This window comes from Plectropomus leopardus, chromosome 16 (assembly GCF_008729295.1).
Source record: "Plectropomus leopardus isolate mb chromosome 16, YSFRI_Pleo_2.0, whole genome shotgun sequence".
NCBI lineage: Eukaryota > Metazoa > Chordata > Actinopteri > Perciformes > Serranidae > Plectropomus > Plectropomus leopardus.
In genome coordinates, this window is record NC_056478.1 from 18,908,143 (window position 1) to 18,928,801 (window position 20,659).

Sequence of the window (20,659 nt, forward strand, 5' to 3'; positions counted from 1 at the left end):
CTTTCATGCTGCATAATCAATGTAATGCTTTCTGTGCGCTCGTCTCCGTGGGGGCTTTTCTTCAGATCTTTTGCAGTTCAGGTGGATGAGGAGGCCAAGAGGGAGGCAGCGCTTCCCAATGACCAGCCAGTGAGCCTGCAGCGAATCTTCCTTGGTGGTATTCCTGCAGAAGTAGAGCAGACGTCCAACAGAGCCAACATCCCATTCCAGGGATGTATATGGAACCTCATGGTTAACGCTGTGTACGTAAAATCTAGTCTACAGCTCAATCTCATTACACCCCTTGCCTCTATCTCTTTGCCCTTACACCCCTATTTTGCATGTTGACATCTAGAAATAGGGGGCATATTCTGGCTGGGGTAGAGAAGGGCTTACACTTCAAACTGAGTGTTATGAGAAATCGATTTCTATGTTTAATATTTTTTATTTATTGTTATTTTAATTAGTCATTTATTAAAACTAAAATCATAAAGTATGATCTTTTTTGAGGGGCAAAGGTCAGCAAATTTTCAGTTTCTTCTTGAATAGATTACAAGCGAACTTACCATGATTTTTTTTTTCCTCAGCAATAGTTTCAGGATTAATAATTGAGGACCAAACATAATTATCTGTTGAGGATCACATTCAAGACTTTTCGATCAGTTGCATTGTTGCAGTCGACATTTCAAAGTCAGTTTTATTGTTCAGTCAGGCATTAATACTCATATCTTTCCTCCATGTCTTGACACTTTTTGTAGCTGAATCAAACCATAACCTAAACTATGGTGACTGACCTTTTTTTCCCACCAGTTTGTTTTTCCATCAGAGCCAATCACATTCTGTATTATGATCTGGTCAGATGAAAATGTCTTAGCAATAACTGAAACTATTTGATTGATTTTGATACATCCACAGAGTAATATGGTTCTGACATCACAAGATAAATTCAGAGCAAAAGAACAGAGTCAGCTTTTGATTTGGGATTTTTCTCTCCTCCTGCTTTCCACCATGTTATAAACACTGACACCGGCAAAACTGACCAGCTTCTTTTACTTCAGCAAACTTGAACTGTTCACCTTAAATGCACCGTACTAATGCCCATTCATCAAACCGTGTAGCTTCCCCTCATTGTCCTAGGGTTTATCCAATAATGTTTTCTGGCTCAAGACGACCGGCCTAATTTTGACCTCATACACTGTTGGGTTAAACTGTCATTAATATGATTGCAAAAGATCACAGTGACGATGATGATGATAAAGCCAGCGTCTCTTTCTGCCTGAACAGCAGTAATGGAACTGTCCAATATCATAAACATACTCATAACTCAAATTACACTCCTCTCTCATCTTTGTGTGTTTATGTTTGTGTCCATTTGTGTATCGCTCACCTCATTTCACCCCTATCACCCCAACGCTGTACCTTCTGTCTCATATACATCTGTCAGCGAGACTTCATCATTCTTTGTGTGTCTTTTCTGTGGTGTCAGTTTTCATTAAATATATATAATAACCACTTTAATTCCTTTCTTCTAACACTTAAACACAACGGGACCTTTTCAGTAAGTGTATCGTGGCCCCGACCCTTGATGTTATTAAGATGCATTCAGGCTACAAAAAAAATGAAAAATTGTAGAGGCCCCGTGATTAAATACAAAGTGTAGCAAAACAAGAACATATGCAAATTTGCTTCAGATTGCATACATTTCCACTGCTAAAAGCTGCTATTTCTGTCCATGAGAATGATGATAGTTCACGCTGTGTTCACTGCAGTTCATATCATGATGACATCTGTTGTATGTTATATGTTATTATGTCAAGTTATTGTTTTATTTTATGATGTTGGTTGTGTGTGATTTTGGTTGTGTTGACCAAAGTTCCTCCTCATGGACAATAAGGACTTCCTAATCTAATTGGAAGATTCAGTGTCAGGGCCTTGACACACCAGGCCCATGGTGGGCTGTTTGTCAATGTCATGCTGCCGTTGAGCATCAATAGCCCTAGTTTTCTAGTTTTCTAGCACTGTTGGCAGTAGTATGCACGTGTTGGCTGTTTTTCGGACAGTTTAGTGAGTGAAGTCACTAGGATTGGCAGTTCAGCTAAGCGCACGAGAAGAGAAACAAAAGTGAGGAAAGCAAACAAACTACAAAAGTCAAGAGATTATGAGATGGAAAACATACATTATATATTAGGTAAGATTTTTTAGTTATTGAGTTCTTTAGCAGGAATAGTTTGTAAATGTTGCCTTATTGTTAGCTTGTGCACAGTAAATGTAATTTGTTCTTTCAACATTGGGTTGTGTTGTTGAAGTACTAACTGGCTAACTAGTGTCTTGAATCCATCCTGTTGTCTTCTAGTTTCTCTTTTTGAATGACAAATAGACTTCCAGTACCTACTGCTATGGTGAGTTTCCTTTCATGCAGGTGCAGAACGTATGTGGCAGTTGAGCGTTGACTGTAGTCTTTGTGTTGTGTTTAAGTGCAACTTTTTGGCCAAAAGACATATGAAAAGAAGCCTGGCAAAAGTCGGCTTTCATCCCCAGTAGTTCTTTGATAGCAATTTGGTGTGTCTGGGCCTTTTACAAATTTGTCTGAACATGTGCTGAACATTAAAATGTAAATACACAAAAGCACAGCCCATCTGTCAAAATCATTGTCATAACGCAAGCACAAATCTATCTACTGTAGCATTTCATTTGTACACAGTAACAACTCCCTGTAATTTCTGCTCACTTTGACTCTTCTGTTTCTATCTGTGTCAACTAAACATTCAAGAATTTAATACGAATCACCCGTTCATCTCTCAGTCTCTCAGATTTCTCCCTGCCTGTGTCCTTTGAGAACGCCGAAATCGGCCAGTGCCCCAACCTCGCCCCAGAGCCGCCTCTACTTCCTCTGCCAGAAGAAGAGGAGCCCGAGAAGGAAAAGGAGGAGTCGAAGCCACTCAGTCCTCCACTGACCCCAGCCACAGTTACACCGCCTTCAGGTCTTCCTGCTGTAAGTGGCTCAAATTAACGTGGAAACAAACACACACTCGGACTATTAAACATCATTGATATTTTTACACAGAAGGTGTTGAGGTATTAAAAGTAAATGAAATAGGTAATTAAATAACTGATATTCATGTTAAATTAGAGGTTCTTGCTAACAGTAATATGATGACCAATGCTTTTGTTCAGTAGGCCAGCTTTATATTGTTGAGAAATCTACATACACAGAGAAAGCACACATGTTTAGATGCAGATATGACGATACAGTAGAAGCTCATACGCCAATATGCACACACATGTACAGAAGTGCACACATGTCCTACTCCGCCATATTATTATTATTTTTTTTCTGACCACTACTCACACAAACACACACCTCTTTCTCTCTGATGAAATGCAGCCATGGCCTCGCCCTGTTAGCTTAGCGCTTCATCACATAGCAGTTGTACAGCCCATTAACTCTTCTTTATAGTCCCTTTAGCCTTGAGCCACTAAACTCCACCTCTGGCAGCCTGTCATATGGTGTGGAGTCACGGCGCTACGCTACGCTAACTGTGCATGCCATTTATGCTTTATGAGCCCAGAGGAGCCAAAGCACTCTCAGCTAACACGTAGCTGCTACGCTAAGAGGCTGGTAGGCAGTGAGTCATTCACATCATACCCTTAACACTGGGGCAAGCAGTATATATCTCATTCATTTAATATATTATAAGCCTTACAGCAGTCATAGTTTATCAGTTACCCAGTTACCTGCTAAACTACACCTCTAAAAGGACATTGATCATGAAGCACAGAGCCAACGAGCTGTGGCAGCTTCACTGTAAGTCTGGTTTGTTACTTTATGGGCTGTAAATTCATCTGTTTTATGATATGGAGTATACCACAGGCTGCAAGGAGCTTTATTTCTACACTTAAGGCTGAAAGTAAGTCATTATCATCATTCAGATACAGATACACTAATTAGACAGTGAGCATAAATAAACCATTTGTCCACATTCAGCACAGAGTAGTCACCATGTTTGTGTTTAAATGGCTCATGTCATGCAGTTGGACACATTAGCTTTTCATAATGCTAGATTTTTTTTATGTAACAGTAGAGCTCAAATTTAAACACCATTGCTACTTTTTTGTGTTGCGCTCCTGTGCCATGAGACAGAGCTCTGCACAGGGGTCGCAACATTCATTTTTCATCAGCAGCCAGAGGATTTTGTTGAGTAAAGAAGTAATCACAGCTGACAGTAAACAACAGTCTCAGCATGTGCTTGAATAAAGAAACTTCTTTATCTCCCACTTTTCTGTCACAACTATTTGTGAGCACCAATTTGGAGGCTAAAGGAGCACCTTGGAGTGAACCTTTTCGGAATTGACATCTGAATATTTTTTTGCCTTTAATTAGCCTTATTAAATTGCAGCTTTTAAATCTTTCTCATTAACACTGAAATATAACATTAACACAGTATCAGAAAGGGTAAATTCTCAGTACAAAATCAGGCCTTTTTGATTTAAAAAACTGAAAGCCGGCCTTTACTATTCTTCTCTAGAGCTAACAAAGTCTGCCTTGGTCAGAGTCAAACGAGGTAGAAGAACCATTAGGAAAAAAAAATTAAATATTGGTCAATGTTGTAGTAATTATGCTTCAATTCAGGGGGAAAAAGTAAGCTGGAGTTTAAAAGTTTCTCTATAATTTCATTAACCTTTTTAACCTTACGTGTTTATGACATCAGTGCCTGCCTGTAGCTGATTGCAGAGCTGTGTGCTCGTCATACACACTGCCACCATTCTGGCTCTGTGGCTGCCACTAATCTCCTTCCTTCTTGCTCCCTGACTGCTGACCTGCAGGAGGCCAAGCCCCCTGCTGCAACTGCTGCTGCACCTACAGCTGCTGCAGCCTCGCCAACTGATAAACAGGAGCCCGGCGCTGACATGGTACACACGCACACACACACACACACACACACACACACATACACACTTGTATACAAATAACACTGTTTAAAGGTATACTATGCAGGATTGTCACAGATTATAAAATCACTCACCAGCAAAAGTGAATATAAAAATTGATTCACTCTCTTTTAGTGCTTCACCTCGCTATATTTGCATTTTTTGGCGCCACTACTCTTGGATGCCTGCCACATACAGTCTGGCACCTGTTTAAGCCCTGACCTCACCTGAGCGCTGTGGGAGTACACGCCTGTAGATGTCCCTAACATAGAAAAAAGGAAAATACAGGCAGTGGGCAGAGTCTCTGCAGAAAGATACATCACCACACACTTTTAGTGGGTCTTACGTGATGACTGAGAAGGATTACTTTGGTATGAGTCTATACTTTGGTTTTTAGGAAAATCCTGCATAGTGTATCTTTAAAGGATAAAGCTTGTGAAATTGGGTGTTACTTTTGGAGTACATGTATAGCAAATGGTACCTATTTTGATTTAATGTGAGTTCTTTGAATACAGGCGTGTTTTCTGAAACACTCAAAAGAGCCCATTTTTGGTCCAGCATAGTGTTGGAGGGCCTGCTCTCGTTCCTGGCCCCAGTGCAACCACACTGCTTGCACTGTCCATATTTATGCCCCTGACACGGAGGCACAAGCCCATTGGTTCCGTCTGAAGATGTGAATATTTAAAACTTGATCACAAATCAAAATAAACACAAATTTACATAATAACAGCTGAATATTGTAGACTTTTGACAAATTTTACTTCAACACAGTTACATAGTGTCTTTTTAGGGGACTGGATTTGATGCTCTAGTGTTATAGGGCATCAGGAAGGTGTCTGTGGGTTTCACATAATACAAAGTCCAATGCCCACATTCATAGTAATGAAGGAACATGTCACTCAGTGCAATGGCAGACATACTAATTGTTTTAATAGTTTTTGATCAACAACGAAGCACTATGGTGCAGAAGCATAGCTTTATCAAGCTTAGGTTAAATAAACAATATTTGTTAGATCAATACATTGTTGGTTTTAGTATTTTTAAAGGTTTTCTTGACAATAAGAAAAATATAGAACATCACCAGACTTATCCTTTGTAACACGCTCACTTGAGTTTGTGTTCATGAACAATTAACCACTGCAGCTTACTCCTTTCATTTTGCCTAATTTCTTTCTGCAGCCAGTCAAGACTTTTGAAATATGATAGTCACATGCGCAGAGCTTTCTGATAAACATCTATCAGGCATTTTCGTATTTCCTGTCATCCATGCCGCCAATGCTTATACAAAGAAAATAAATGGAACAAGAGACAGACCCGCCCCTCCCTCCTAATTCTCAGACCAAACTCATATCAACCGGTAAAACTAGGCAGTGCTGATCGTATATAAACCAAGGTTCTGTTTCCACCTTAATTCTGTTACTCCCCTAAAATGTTTTCAGAAACATATTTTAGTGCACTCTTTAGCTGCAATAGCAAGAGTTTGTGAACAGGAAGTGGGTGCCAAACTACTTCCTGCATTGTAAAAATACAGGGTAAAAAAACTGAGATCAAACAGTAAAACTAAGTAGTACTGATAAAATATGAAGCAAGATTTGGTACTGTGTTGCCTAAATATCGCATTAAATGTTTTCTGAAACATATTTTAGCTCAACTTTTTACTTTGATAAGAGATTGTTTGTTAACAGCTGGCCACCATTTTGTCAAACGGACAAGTTGGCAATACGTCACCTCAGGATTGTTTATTGGGCTGCTGCCCGGCAGAGTGTTCTGGTGATTGTAGCCTTTTTACCACTTGAGCAAAAGCGAATGCCAGAGGCTTTTCCTTAGTTTTCTCTGGTCATGTGGCATCAATTTCAAAAGTATTTGCATCTTTCTGCTGCATAGAAAGCCCAGTTTTATTTAAAGGTCATCTTTCTAGTAGTGAAATACTTCTTAAAGCAATACAGTGACCATTGACATATGCTTAAGGAATATTGCACTCTCTCTAAATTACACAAGTTGAGCAGTAAGACACTTGTAGCTAAAGCTAATTACTACCAAAGGCCAAGAGGAGCTTCTCTAAAAACTACAATAAGTTGAAAGAGGACTTCTGATCTCTCAAGAGTGATCACACACACACAGGCTCGTCTTCACTTGTACAGACAGACACACACACGCTTATACAAAATCCCAACTAAATGACTTCAGATTCTATTGGTGTGACCTCCAACCACTCTGAATGGAAGACGGTCTCCCCATTGTTAGCTTAATGGAAAGACGCAGAGGGGATGAGAGAAAGGGAGGGACGAGAAGAGGAGGATGAAAGAGGACCGAAGACAGAGAGGGGGATGTGAGCGGAGAGAAAAGGTGCAGCCATGGAGGAAGAGGAGGAAAGAGAGAGAGAGAGAGAGTCTTTCTGAACAGAGCGGCGCCCGCCTTTTGTTGGCTTAATGGAAAGACGGAGGAGAGGAAGCAAGAGAAGAATGAAAAGGAGAGGGAAGGAAAGAGCTTCTGAGCAAGTGACATCTCCCTTTTGTTAGATAGGGAGAGAATGAGAAAGAGGGGGAAAAAAAGAGGGAGGTTGAGGAGGAGGAGAGGATATGAGGACAGAGCACGATAAGAGGTGAGTGTCAGCTGTAACAAAGCAAGGTCACGGTGTGGGGAATGTCTTCACTTGAAAGAGAACAAGAGGAGAAGAGATTAAGACACACATACACACACAGTGTCTCAGATGCTCTTCCTCTCTCTAACTTTGTCTCACACTGACACTGTAGGTATGGCAAAGCAGATTTGTTACTTAATCTGAGATATATTCAGGAGAGGAGAGGGGAAAGGAAAAGGAGATTGGAGGAAAGGAGAGGGGAACTAAGAGAATCAGGTGAGGACAGGTGGGAAGAAACAGTGAAGTAAGAGGTGAGTGAAGCTAAAAAGATGGAGGAGATGAGGTGAAGGTCTGGGGATGTCTTCCCTTGGAGGCAGGGGTGGGTGATAAAGAAGAAATAGACAGGTGAAGAATGAGGCTAAGGTAAAGGAGATTATAGACAGTGAGATATGAAAAAAACGAGATGAGAGGAGGTGGTAGGGCAGGGTATGATAAAGAGAAGAGAAAAGGTGATGAGAAGAAAGGAAAGGGATGAAGGAGATGATGAAATGGGAGGAGAGGTGATTTGGCCAATGTTGTAGTCACGACCACCTAAACTGGGAGCAAGTCATGACGAGAATCAGAGTGAATCGAGACCGAGACAAGACCAAGACTTTGAAGGGTTGAGACTAATTAAAGACCGGACCAGTGCAAGTCCCACGCTGCATGAAACACTTACCATAAAATTTGGAACTTACAAACTGTAGGCACTCCTCAAATGATCCGAAAGATTCCACAAAAACACCCAAAAACAAAAACACCCACTGAAATCAACTGAGCATTACTCTTTATTCGTATCTGTTATTGCCAAACTGCACATATACCAGTCAGTCAAAACATTAAAACCACTGGTGGATGAAGTGAATGTTACTGATTGTTTTGTTACAATGCAATGTTCTACTGGGAAATCTTGGGTCATGGCATTCATGTTGATGCCATTTGATGCGCTCCACCCACCCAAATACTGTTGTAAACCACGTATCCCACCCTGGTGGATTTGGGCATCATTTGAGTCCTGTGGATTGTGAGATTGAGTACCAGCACATCGTACAGATGCTCCATTGGCCAGGTTGACACCTTGAGCTGTTTGTCATGTTCCTCGGGACATTTCTGAGCAGTTTTTGTTACATGGCATAGTGAGTGGTCCTGCTTGGGGTAACGGCTACTGGGGAGTGCCGTTCCCCTTAGGGGGTGTACTTGGTGTGCAACAGTGTTTGTGTGGCATCCACTTGAATTTTAGGACCAAAAGTTTTCTAGCAGAACATTGCATTGTAACAAGATGATTAATGTTTTTCACTTCACCAGCGGTTTTAATGTTGTAGCTGGTTAATGTATGTCTATGTAAAACGCCAGGTTCACACTGGACGTGGAAGTGCCGCAAAGCACACAGATTTCCATGAAACACTATCCCCTTGTTTTCATTGCTCATGTTAACCAGTTGGGCTGTTCACACAGAACATGAGTCTGATACCCTGAGCTACACAACAAGCTCGCAACCTGCAGCGATAGTTTCCGCGTTTCCGGTCTAACAGCCTGAAAATCAATAATGAACAAATAAAGAATACATTAGATAAGATATATCTTCTTATGATAAATGATCAAATATGCTTCCTGTTCTTCCACATATTTGTCAGTTGTGTCTAGACAGAGAGGGATTGATGTGCAGCCACACACAAGCAGACAGAAACAGAGCACTGTGGTTAGAAAAGAGCGGAGGAGCCGGATTGCTTGCTGACCAGCATGAAGTAATGCACTTCTGGTGTGAAGGGCCAAGTGACATCTGACAGGTGGCTTCGCACCAAGTGACTTATTGGGGCACTTCTGCGTCCAGTGTGAACATGGCCTTAGTCTACCATGGGAAATGTCTGCCATCAAAAGGCATTTTTCCTTTGTCCTCTATGAGCAAACAAACAAAAACAAACACTGAGGAGCTGACATGAACTTAACCATCTTTATCCAACACTCCTATTTTGCACAGGCAAAGCCTTGGCCGGTCTGGAAAAAAACAAAAACAAATCTGGAGTAAAAATGTGATCCAAACTGAGATCTTCGAAAGGTAGTCTTGAACCAAGACTGACTCAAATACTACAACACTGGACATGGCGAGGTTGAAAAGGTCAGAAGCTCAAGAAAAGTGGAGGGGATTTGACCAAAGTTTGTGGAGAAAATGTGACAAATGGGAGTAGAGAAGACAATAAGACAATCTTAGAGGAGTCTACAAGTGCAGGAGATGTAAAAGAGGAGTTGAGAAGATACAGCAGGAGAAATAAAAGCACTGTAGAGGATGGGAAGTGGAAGGAAAACTATACAGGAGAGCTGAAGACGAGATAAAAGCGGATAGATGGAGAAATAAAAACCTGTGGAGACAAGTCTTCAGAGTAGTAATAAAAAAGTATAAGGGGATAGAAGAGTAGCAGGTGAGGTAGAGGAAATAGTAGAAAGGAGACATTTTTCAGTAAAGAGCAAGGGGAAGTTGAGCTGATTGAAGAAGAAGAGGAAGATATAAAAGGATGGAGAAGATAAAGGAAGAGGACTTGTTGGGAAACTGAACAAGAAGAGTAGCAAGAGAAGCAAATAATGAGAGTCAAAGTGAGCAGGACAGGAGGGAATATGTGAGAAAGTCAGAAAAAAGGGGGATAAAGGAGTTAAGGAAAAGATAGTAGCAGTTGGGAGGACAGGAATGAGACAAGAGAAAGACTTTAACAAGGAGAAAATTGTATAAGAGGGAAGGGAGGAATGAAGAAGAGGCAAGTGGAAGAGAGAAGAAAGAAAACTGCAGTAGAAAGGGAGTTAAAAAAGAAAATAGTCTCATAATAGGTGCTCATACTTGTATTACAACACTGACACCTTCTGGTCAGCAGCTGAACTGCAGCCTTAACATGACAAAGGGCATAATAATGCCCATGAAATACTTTGTTTATCCTGCTGCCAAAGTGAAGCACAAATCAAACGGAAATCAAACTGTAGTGTGTTATGTCTAGTTCTAATGAAGAGAAAATATGAGCAGTATTTAGGGTGATCAAACTGTGGGAGGGTCCATTGATTTGAAAACAGTGTCAGCCAAATCCACCTTGGCAGTAACTTATAAAGAGGAAAAGAAACGGTGATGAAAGATGACTGCAATTAAACACATTTTAATAGGCCATATTCTGCAACTAGCTGGGACCATGTGAAATAATCAGTATTGTTGTTTGCACCATAAAAATGTAAAGTATTTTGTCATTGCACATTGAAGACCTCACTTATAAATCTACATCTGGCTTTAATCTTTTGTGAACTTTTTGTTTACCTGCTTTATATGAAGAGCTGTTTGTTGACCCAGTTTGATGGACACATCCCTTTAGGCTCCTGCAGATCAGAGGCAGAAACCCTATTACTGTGACTGACATGTGTTCTGCTCAGGTGTTAAGTTTCCTGTTGACAAGAGGCAAAAGGAACAGTGCTGTGAAACCCTGTCAGTATAACTGACATGCTATGTCCAATCTCCAGGATTCATGTGCATCAGCTGTGGCCCCGACAGCGCTTGAGAAGGCCTATCAATTTGGACTGACCAGGAACAGCCACATGAGCTTCACTTTTGATGACACCAAAGTCAGAGAGAAGTATGTACTCAGAATAAATAATCATTTTGTTGTTTTCTTTTGCAAGTTGAGTGGCATCTGCCACAGGTAACAGACTGACCTTTTGAGAAACACTGACACCAGAGTAGCGGAGGCAGTGTTTATCTAAATCAATGCAAAGTTTCCAAAAATGTAAATATTACCAAAAAAGTCATCCCTGTAATCCCTGTTTCAAATATTTTACTTTGAGTAGAAGTTGCCATACTGCATTGTGAAAATAAGGCATAATTAATTGCAAATAGAAGTTTGAAAATGTAGTTTAAGTATAGATGTACTGGCAGAATATTAAAAGTAGTAAGTGTAAAGGTACTCATAATTCTGAAAAATGGCCACTATATTTTATACTATCATGTAAAGAATTTATGCATTATTATTTCTATGGAAATAGTTGTACTGATAGAAAGATATTGATGATGTAACATGGAAAAATCATTTCTGTACAGATATACACCCATCTAGTTTTTAGACAACGGCAGTGGTTTTTATGCCTCGGTGCCAGTGACAGCAGTGGCTGGAGAAATTATATTTTCAGGTTGTCCATCACTCCACCCAAAGCATTCTTTTGAGCAAGATATCTGAAAACAGGACAAGGTCACTGTGACCGAAAAAATCCCATAAAAGTGTTTTCACAGAACATTATGATGTCAGAGTGAATTTGACCTTTGACCTTTGAAAACAAAATGTCATCACTTCATTATTTTACCCACTTCATTATTGTACCCTCTTAGAAATGCGAGTGACATTTTTTTAATAATTAAGGTGTGAATTTTTGACTGATTGCCAAAAATGTGATTTTTTTAGGTCACTGACCATTTTCAGCAGGGAAAAAGCACTTTGGTGGACCTAACTAAACGTCCTATCTAATGTACAGAAGCAGGAGACATTTGGTCAGATACTGAATTGGTGACAACAATCTCAAGTGTCCACCTTGAAACTGTGTATGTGTATATGGAGTTTCTTTGCAGCAATATTCATATTGAAAGCACTGTCGACTGTCAAGGCTGCAACTTTGTGTTCTGTTATGTTCTTCTGGTAGTCCACAACAAGCTCATTGATTTTACTGATACATTCGTTGGGTGGATATTTTCTCTAAGCTGTGGGTTAGCTTGTGGTCTAAATCAAAATGTCAGTTACGGAACACATGATGAAATGTCCAGATAGCTGTCTGACTCACTTAAAACTGCAATTTATCTTCCATGCTGTTTACTGCAATATTCCTTACTATGTTGTACTGCAGACAAACAGTTTGGTTTGTATATTCTACATTTGATTGAGAAATGCTTCGTCTATAATAAGTCCATTACAAAGTTGTTTACTACATTATTACCTTTGCAGGAAATGTGTTTATGTTGAAATGCTGTGGGAATCCCTTATTTTTCTTCTCCAAAAGTCTGATACAAATGCAAGGCATCACACCGACGTACCTGTGTTAGAACTGGTTAACTGTGCCTTTGGTGAATGTTTTTTATGTATGTATATATTTGCGGTCTTAACATTTTTGTATGGATATGTTTCACAGGCTGATATTGGAGTTTGAGCTGAGGACGAAGGAGGAGTCAGGTCTTGTTCTGTACATGGCAAGAATCAACCATGCTGACTTCGTTTCCATACAGGTATCCTCAGAGAGCTCGGACTGTCTTTATAGAAGTTAAAGTTTTCTCCCTGTTTGTCCCAAAGTTGTAGCTATCTTGAAAAGTTTATTTCAGGTTGGTCCAGGATAACACAAGGTGCTGGGTCATTTCACCACCTCTGACTGAAATAAGCCTAAACTCTGTTCCAATCTGACGAATAATGCGCACTTATTTTTTGTGCAGCATGGCATTTTTATGTTTGGAATTGGGGACTCTAAAATTCCCATTTTTTTCACATCTTTCCTCTATTTTCAATCTATGTACTGAGACAGCACAATGACTGAACTTGTTTCTTTCACCAAGGATATTGAATATTTAGGAACCAAGGATAAACAAGGTAATATCATGAACTGCATGAAAGTGGAAAGGCAATCGTTATTTCTGATGGATATTTGTACTTGACAGAATGACATACTACACAATCATATAGGAAGTACTCATTTCTGGTAGATAACTGTACAAACAAAATGACTTACTCCACATTTATACAGGAAGTATTCCATTTTGATATATATTTGTACCTGACAGAAAGACCTACTCTGCATTTAACCACATTTTTTGCAAAGTACTCCATTGTGATAGATATTTGTACCTGACAGAATTACCTGTTGCACTTTTATTTAGGAAATAGTCTAAGTTACAGAATCACCCTCTCAAGATTTAATGAAGATGTGAATTTTTTTACCCTTCAGAATGACCTACTCCACATTATACAGATGGTAGTCCATTCTGATAGATATTTGTATGTGATAGAATGACCTTCTCTACATTTAACTACATTTATGCAGCTACTTATGTCTTTTGATAAATATTTGTTGTTGGCAGAATTAAATACTCCACTTTTATACAGGTAGTCATTAATTCATTAATTCTGATGAATATTTATTCCTGACACAATAACCTGCTCCACATGTATACAGGTCAGGTAGTAGTCCACTCTGATAGATATTTGTTCCTGACAAAGTGACTCCTTCACATTTGACTAGAATTATTCAGGGAGTAGTGCATATATATACATATTTTTACCTGACAGATTGACCTACTCCGCATTCAACCATATTTCTACTTGTAGTAGTTTGTTCTGATAGATATTTGTACCCAACAGAATAAGCTTCTTCCGTTTTTTAGGTGGTAGTCCATTCTCATAGATATTTGCACCTCATTGCTTTTGCACTGAAAAGTGATGCCAGTGCAGGAGTGCCTTAAACTTGCATTTTTCTGATGAGCATCACAGATCAACTCCAACTTTAATGTCTTTTAGAAAGTGACCCTACTTTTCACTCCACTGTCTCAGAAAATATTTCGCTAATCACTTCATGGTCTCAATTGCTAGTTTCAAGTCGTCTTTAATACAGCATGATTTTTACTGTTTATGTTATGGTTCCATTTAGTGTAAAATAGACGATAAAGCAGGTTATGCTTTGTGGTTAAATTATAAGAATTTACGATGTGTGTCCTGCACAGCTCCACCCTCTCATCCAAATACAGTTACTTAGGGTTTAAAAAAAACAAAACAAGGGACGACGACCAAAATGTCACACATTAGGCTTTAAAACAGAAGTCCACAAACCAAAACCCCGGTGACTACGTCCTCTTCTTCCATACAGTCTATGGTCATGACGCTCAATCGCTCTCTGTTGCAGATCAAGGACGGACAGGTCTGTCTGGGTTATGATCTCGGTCATGGAAACATTTCTGGCTGCGTACCCTTCTCCATTAATGATGGAAACTGGCACAAGGTAGGACAGTTCTTCAGTCTTTCATTCATGCTGGTTAACTCGTTTATTTATTTAATCAGTAATTTGCTATAAAATAATATGTTATTTCTATTCTCTATTTATCTTATACTGTGTTTTACATGAAAATGAAGGAAACTTTGAACCAAATTACATTTTTAACACTTTCAGGACTCTTAAAACAACTCCCCTCTCTGTTGACGTAGATTATAGATTATTTTCAGTATTTCTTTTTAGCAACAGCTTCCTTTCTTTCTGCCATCCAGAACATAGATCTTGAAAACTGTTCAATTTATTACAGAAAGTCCCTACTCTCTGAAAAAATGAACCACTTTGGTACATTGCTAATGAAGACTAAATCTAATTTTCAAGTGACAATACGTGATGGCAATATTTGTCTTCTTTGATCTTGTTTTCAACCAAAATGACATATTATCTCTGTTGATACAGTGACAGGACTGTGCTTATCTATTTGTCAAATGATTCCTGTTCACTGTCTCTTACACCAACACTCTTAGATTCGTGTGAGTCGCAACAAGCAGAGAGGTCTACTTATGGTTGATGGACGATACAGTAAACAGATGACCAGCCCAAAGAAGGTACCCCCCCCCCCCCCCCCTCTCCAAAAATATTAAAAATAAACACAACAACAAAAACAAGAAGTCCGAAATAAAACACAAAAAAAAGAAATATGTTGCTTAACGGTATACTATGCAGGAATTAATGAATTTGTAAACTGTATCGTCAGTGAAAGTAAAAGCCAGCCCCAGCCTCTCTCTCATTTTGGAACGAGCTGTGTCTGCTTGGTGTTTCGCCTCTCTGTGTTTACATACTTTTGGCACTGTGTCCATGATTTTTATAGCTTCCTCTTGGATGTGTATTTTACAGTCTGGCATCTGATTGCTACATTTTTAGAAAGTCACAATCTCACCTGCACTCTGCCCAGAACGTCCGTAAAACAGTACAATAAGAAGAAAATACAGGCAGAGGGTAGAGTCTCTGCAGATACACACACCTCCAGCGGGTCATAAGTAACACATGAGAGGGATTACTTCTGTGTGAGACTATACATTGTTTTTCATGAACATCCTGCATAGCATACCTTTAAAAAATAGAGATAAATCATACAGTAAGAAACCTCAGATCTTATAGTTTTCAAAAAGGTTGTCTTATCATTGCATCAGTAACGTCTCTTCTTCTCAGGCTGACCTGTTAGACGTGGTGGGAACGCTGTATGTTGGTGGATTACCACAAAACTACACTACCAAGAGAATAGGACCGGTAAAAAAACACACACACAGATGCAGATACTGAAAGTGACGATCAGTCAACATGATGATCATAGTTTGTTTTGTTGGTTTTTTTTAAACAATCTTGTTAGAATTAGACCAAACATTCTCTCTTTTCTGTTCCTAGATTCTCTACAGTATCAATGGATGTATCCGTAACTTGAAGATGGTGGGAGCGCCTGTAAGCACCAAATCAGCCACGACAGGTATTGAATTTGTGTCGTATTTAGGATTGCACTTGTCGCATATTATACTTTTGTACTTATCTAAGTCGGAATTGTCACACGTGTTGTTTATTTTAATTATTTGTTGATGCTGGTTGGCATTTAGATTTTTGTGTCAAATTGATTAACCTTTTACTTCCTCCTCTCTGTCTAGGTCGAATTGAGACTGTCGCTGAGGACTTTAAATTGAACATGGCCACGCCCACCTCCAGTCACATGGTAGGAAGATGCTTCGTCGCTACTGAGACAGGCACCTATTTTGAAGGCACTGGATTCCTGAAAGCAGGTGAGATGAGATGCTGACATGTCAGTTACAGGCTGTGAAATGTGTGAAAAGTGTTAAAATTAGGTATAAAATCTTGTCAGTCTGCTATGAAGTCAGCTACAGTATGTGGTTGTGATGCATATAGCAACTGCTTTTGCTGTCTTAAACAAATTATGAAACGTCAAAGTGCAGAAATTCCATAAAAGATTTTAAAAAATCATTACAAATGTTATAGTATGTCATAAACGTCATAAGAAATGTTAGGAAAATGTTATAGTATGACACTGAAATTTGAAAAAAATGTAACAAAAACGTCACAATAGAATGTTAGAAAAAAAGTCCTGCAAACCGAATAGGGAAACTCCAGAGAAAAAAAAGCAGTCTAGCTCAGACAACAAAGCACTTGCTTTTGTTATAAAGGTGAATGAACGTCTCTTTCTCTCTTTAGTGGCTTCTTACAGAGTGGGTTTGGACGTGTTAATCGCATTGGAGTTTCGAACCAGCAGAACCAATGGAGTGCTGTTGGCCGTCAGTAACCAAGCCAACGATGGACTGGGAATAGAGATCGTAGAGGGCAAAGTACATAACAATGATTAAAGAAATGATGTAACATTTTTGGAAATACACTTATATCTTTCTGGCGGAGAGTTAAATGAAAAGCTCTTCATCAGTCTCATGTCTGTCTGTTAAATAACAGCGCTCAAAGGCTGGAATCTCTCAGCCTGGCTCTGTTCACGCATCTTGAACCTCACCTCACTATGTGACACAATATATCCTCATACAGTAAAAGTGCCCCCCACCACCCCCCCCCCCCCACACACACACACACCCACACACACACACACAGTTGGTTGTAAGCTAAAAGACTTTTATGAGAGCGGTGATGTACCAATCTTTTCATCTGACTCTTCACTAGAAAACAAATAAAGTAACCTAAAATGTACAATGATTCTTTTATTTAAATCTTAATTTAATGTTGCATTACATTGTTTTTGTTTATATGTGTGTGTGTGTGTATATATATATATATAGTTACCTATAGACAGATGTTGAAAAAAATGTAGTTTTCCTATATGCATTTCAATTTCTATTCTTTCCATATTTCTCCCCCTAGCTCCTTTTCCACGTTGACAACGGAGCTGGACGAATCACAGCGGAGCACATGCCTGTGGGAGAGGGCTTCTGTGACGGACAGTGGCACTCTGTTACTGCCAGAAAGCTTCGCCACAGGGTGGAGCTGGTGGTCGACGGGCAGCAAAGTCAAGCAGAGAGTCCTAACACACGCTCCAATACGTGTGACACCAACGATCCCATCTATGTTGGAGGATATCCAGGTATAACTGCCTTCTAACGCACAATCCTTAAAGGGACAGTTCACCCCAAAATGGAAAAAAAAAAAAAAACCCTTTCCTGCTCACACCAAAACAATCTAGAGGGTGAACTGTCCCTTTAACCTTTTGAAACTTGAGCAAACCAGTTCGATGTCTTTCAAAAACATGGGGAGAGGCAATGAAAACTTAACAATGGCCCACAATTTTGCTTCAAAAACAGACAAAACAAAGTGCGTAAAATAATAAAAAGTATTTTTTTTTATGTATTATATTTCCAATTAACATAAGTCATATATGTCATTATAATCATAAATTTACATTTTAATTATACATTTAGAACATTTTTTTAATATTTGGATCATTTTCTAATGTCCTCTTTTCCATTTTTTAAGTCATTTTCTTTCTCAAATCTTATAAATTTCTTGCACTTTATATAACATTTGGTCAAATCAAACCAGTTTGCTCAGGTTTCACAGGGTCAAAAAGCTTGTAAGTGGCATCAGAACATAGCACAGGAAAACTTAATTTGGGTTTCAAAGTATTTGTCATGATACTGATGCTGTGTTTAAAAAAAAGCATCATATAGACAACACCACACACTGTAAATAGATGCCCTATTAAATAGATACATTACTTTGCAGCGGAGTAGCCAGTGTGCAAAAACTACTTTAAATACACATATATATTTCCAGAAATGCAATAAGTGAGATGACACTTTTTTCTCTCTCTCTCTCTCTGTCAGATGGAGTTCGACAGTCAGCTCTCTCGACCAGCACTTCCTTCAAAGGTTGTATGAGGAACCTGAAGATCACCAAGGCTGCTAAGACCATGGACGTGCAGTTCAACAAGGCTCTAGAGATTAAAGGAGTCCAGCCTCTCTCCTGTCCTGCTGTAGCTGCCTAACCAGTGCCAAAGCCTCCCCTTGTTTCCCTAAAACAGCACTTGGTCCAAATCTCAGTCTCCAAACCTGCACAGTGCACGTCTTCTTGCTGAACCAAAAAGTAGGTAAAATCAGTTTCACAAGGATTTGCTTGTTTTGAGCCCAGAGGGGTGTACCATGAGGTAAGTCTGACAGAGTAAAAAATTACAAAGTCACAATATTTATTTTACCACTTAATTTTTAACATGACAGCTGCACATTTTACAGCTCTTAAATTTTATGCAGCAGACGTTACACTCAAGAACTACATTTACGTATACTGACACTGTCCCATCATGAAGAAAACGTGCAAATCATTTTTAGTTTTTGGTCGGTTTTACTGACTGATCAGTAATAAATATCATTAGACTATCAATCTTCTAATCGATGTTCAGCTGTAATATACCAGCAATGCTGAACTGACTTCGCCAAGACCAAGCATAAAACCAAAATCCAAAGTGGTAATGTTTTGGCATTTTTTTTATAGTTTAAAAGAGTAACTACTGACAGTAGGGTGACAATGTTTACAAAGGAGTTGATTAGTGAGAGTTGTTTTTTGGAGGATTTCAAGCAGAAACAGAAACTGATTCCACCCGGGTTAGCCGTGCAGCATAGGATCTAGCCAGGTTAAAATAGAGCCACCTTTGTGACATAGTAAATTTTGGCTATAGGCTCAACATACCTCACTCAAGCACTCATCTTTCTGGTACACCAGCTTTTTATCAGATACAGAGACATCCAGTTAACTCATTTGTGTCCTTGAAGAAATAGTCTATAGATGACAAACCTGAATCAATCACTCACTAAAACATTAAAAGGAGGTGTCATCATAAACGTTTAGGATAAAATTTTTAACTTATTCCAAGATACATGTCTTTTATTTATAGTATTCTGATATCTACTAATTGCTTTTCCAGCAATTCAGTGTTGATATTTACAGTGCTTCACTTTGATCTTATTGCATTTGTGCTTACATTATGCACAGTGCAGACTTACAGGCTACATTACTGTATCTGGGCTGAGAGCCTGAGTTAACTTAATGCCTCTGTAGCTGATGAAAAAGCAACCTGGGCTCAATGTTGTGCTCTTGCTTAACTGAAGAAAGCAAGCATTTTACATTGTTGAAAGTCCTTGTGAAACACAGTGTTTACCTAACAATCACCAGTTTATATCTCCCTGAATCACACCATAAAATAACAAATTTATCCACTATATATTGAAATTAATTGGCTACCAGGTGTTGTCACCGACTAGAATCTCAGTGTATTGCGTTTACTTACCAGTGGTAAATTACTAAACATTACTGTCTTTCCAAAAAAACACAGAAATAGCTGTATCTTGTTCCTGTCTGGACCTAAACATGCAAGAGTATCTGGTGCTGTTTTAAGTGCAAGCTAACCTTCACATTATCAATATGAGGCCCTGACTTCATATTCATGGCACAGCTCTTGTCAATAAATACATCATGGCTACAAATTAAGGGCTAAAAGTATTTTAAAACATGTTTCATAGGTAGATCTTTAAGTTTTCACAAAGGATGATGTTAGTATTAAGACCTGCGCTGTGGTTGCAGGCGCTCACAGTATTCAAGCTAATAATACTATGGGATATTTGTGAATATGATAACATTAAAGTCCCTCTTGCAAAGGAAGAACAGGGTACGTTGAGTCTGTCAGTTATATTATTTTACCCTTGTTACACAAACTTAAAACAATAAAAATGACAATATGTATCTTAGTGTGAGTTTTCTAAATTTGTCCTCCATAAACCTTGTTCCCTGAGAATTTGTGTGAATCTGAAAGAAAATTTTCACTCTTTTGAAAAGGAATAGTGAACACAGACGTGAACATTGTGTAGGCTTTATCTTCTCACCCAGAATAACAGATGCAGTTTCGGCAGCAGACATGGACAGTGATCTTTATAGATTTAAAAGTGTAATTTTCTAAAAAAAACAAAAAAAAAACAAAAAAAAACATTTTGATGATTTCATAGCTCTGAAGCAACAAAAGCTTTAGTTTAAATGTCCAGTGTCTAATTCATAAACCAATTACCAAAGAAAGCACATGTAGAGCCTCCTTGATGAAGTATGAGTAGTAAATGGATTGTTTTGGGGAAG

General features: G+C 38.9%; 1 protein-coding gene across 1 annotated transcript in view; it reads left to right on the plus strand.

Moving 5' to 3' along the window:
* The window catches only part of lama2 (laminin, alpha 2), a 198,697-nt gene extending 179,338 nt beyond the window's left edge, over nucleotides 1–19,359 (plus strand). The window contains exons 62-74 of the mRNA XM_042503943.1: nucleotides 66–242; nucleotides 2,782–2,971; nucleotides 4,804–4,890; nucleotides 11,018–11,130; nucleotides 12,668–12,761; nucleotides 14,423–14,518; nucleotides 15,034–15,114; nucleotides 15,719–15,796; nucleotides 15,932–16,010; nucleotides 16,183–16,314; nucleotides 16,742–16,872; nucleotides 17,408–17,627; nucleotides 18,367–19,359. Coding sequence (XP_042359877.1) covers nucleotides 66–242; nucleotides 2,782–2,971; nucleotides 4,804–4,890; nucleotides 11,018–11,130; nucleotides 12,668–12,761; nucleotides 14,423–14,518; nucleotides 15,034–15,114; nucleotides 15,719–15,796; nucleotides 15,932–16,010; nucleotides 16,183–16,314; nucleotides 16,742–16,872; nucleotides 17,408–17,627; nucleotides 18,367–18,527 — 1,639 coding nt within the window. The 3' untranslated portion in view covers nucleotides 18,528–19,359. The remainder of the gene's footprint in view (nucleotides 1–65; nucleotides 243–2,781; nucleotides 2,972–4,803; nucleotides 4,891–11,017; nucleotides 11,131–12,667; nucleotides 12,762–14,422; nucleotides 14,519–15,033; nucleotides 15,115–15,718; nucleotides 15,797–15,931; nucleotides 16,011–16,182; nucleotides 16,315–16,741; nucleotides 16,873–17,407; nucleotides 17,628–18,366) is intronic.
* Nucleotides 19,360–20,659: the final 1,300 nt, after the last annotated feature.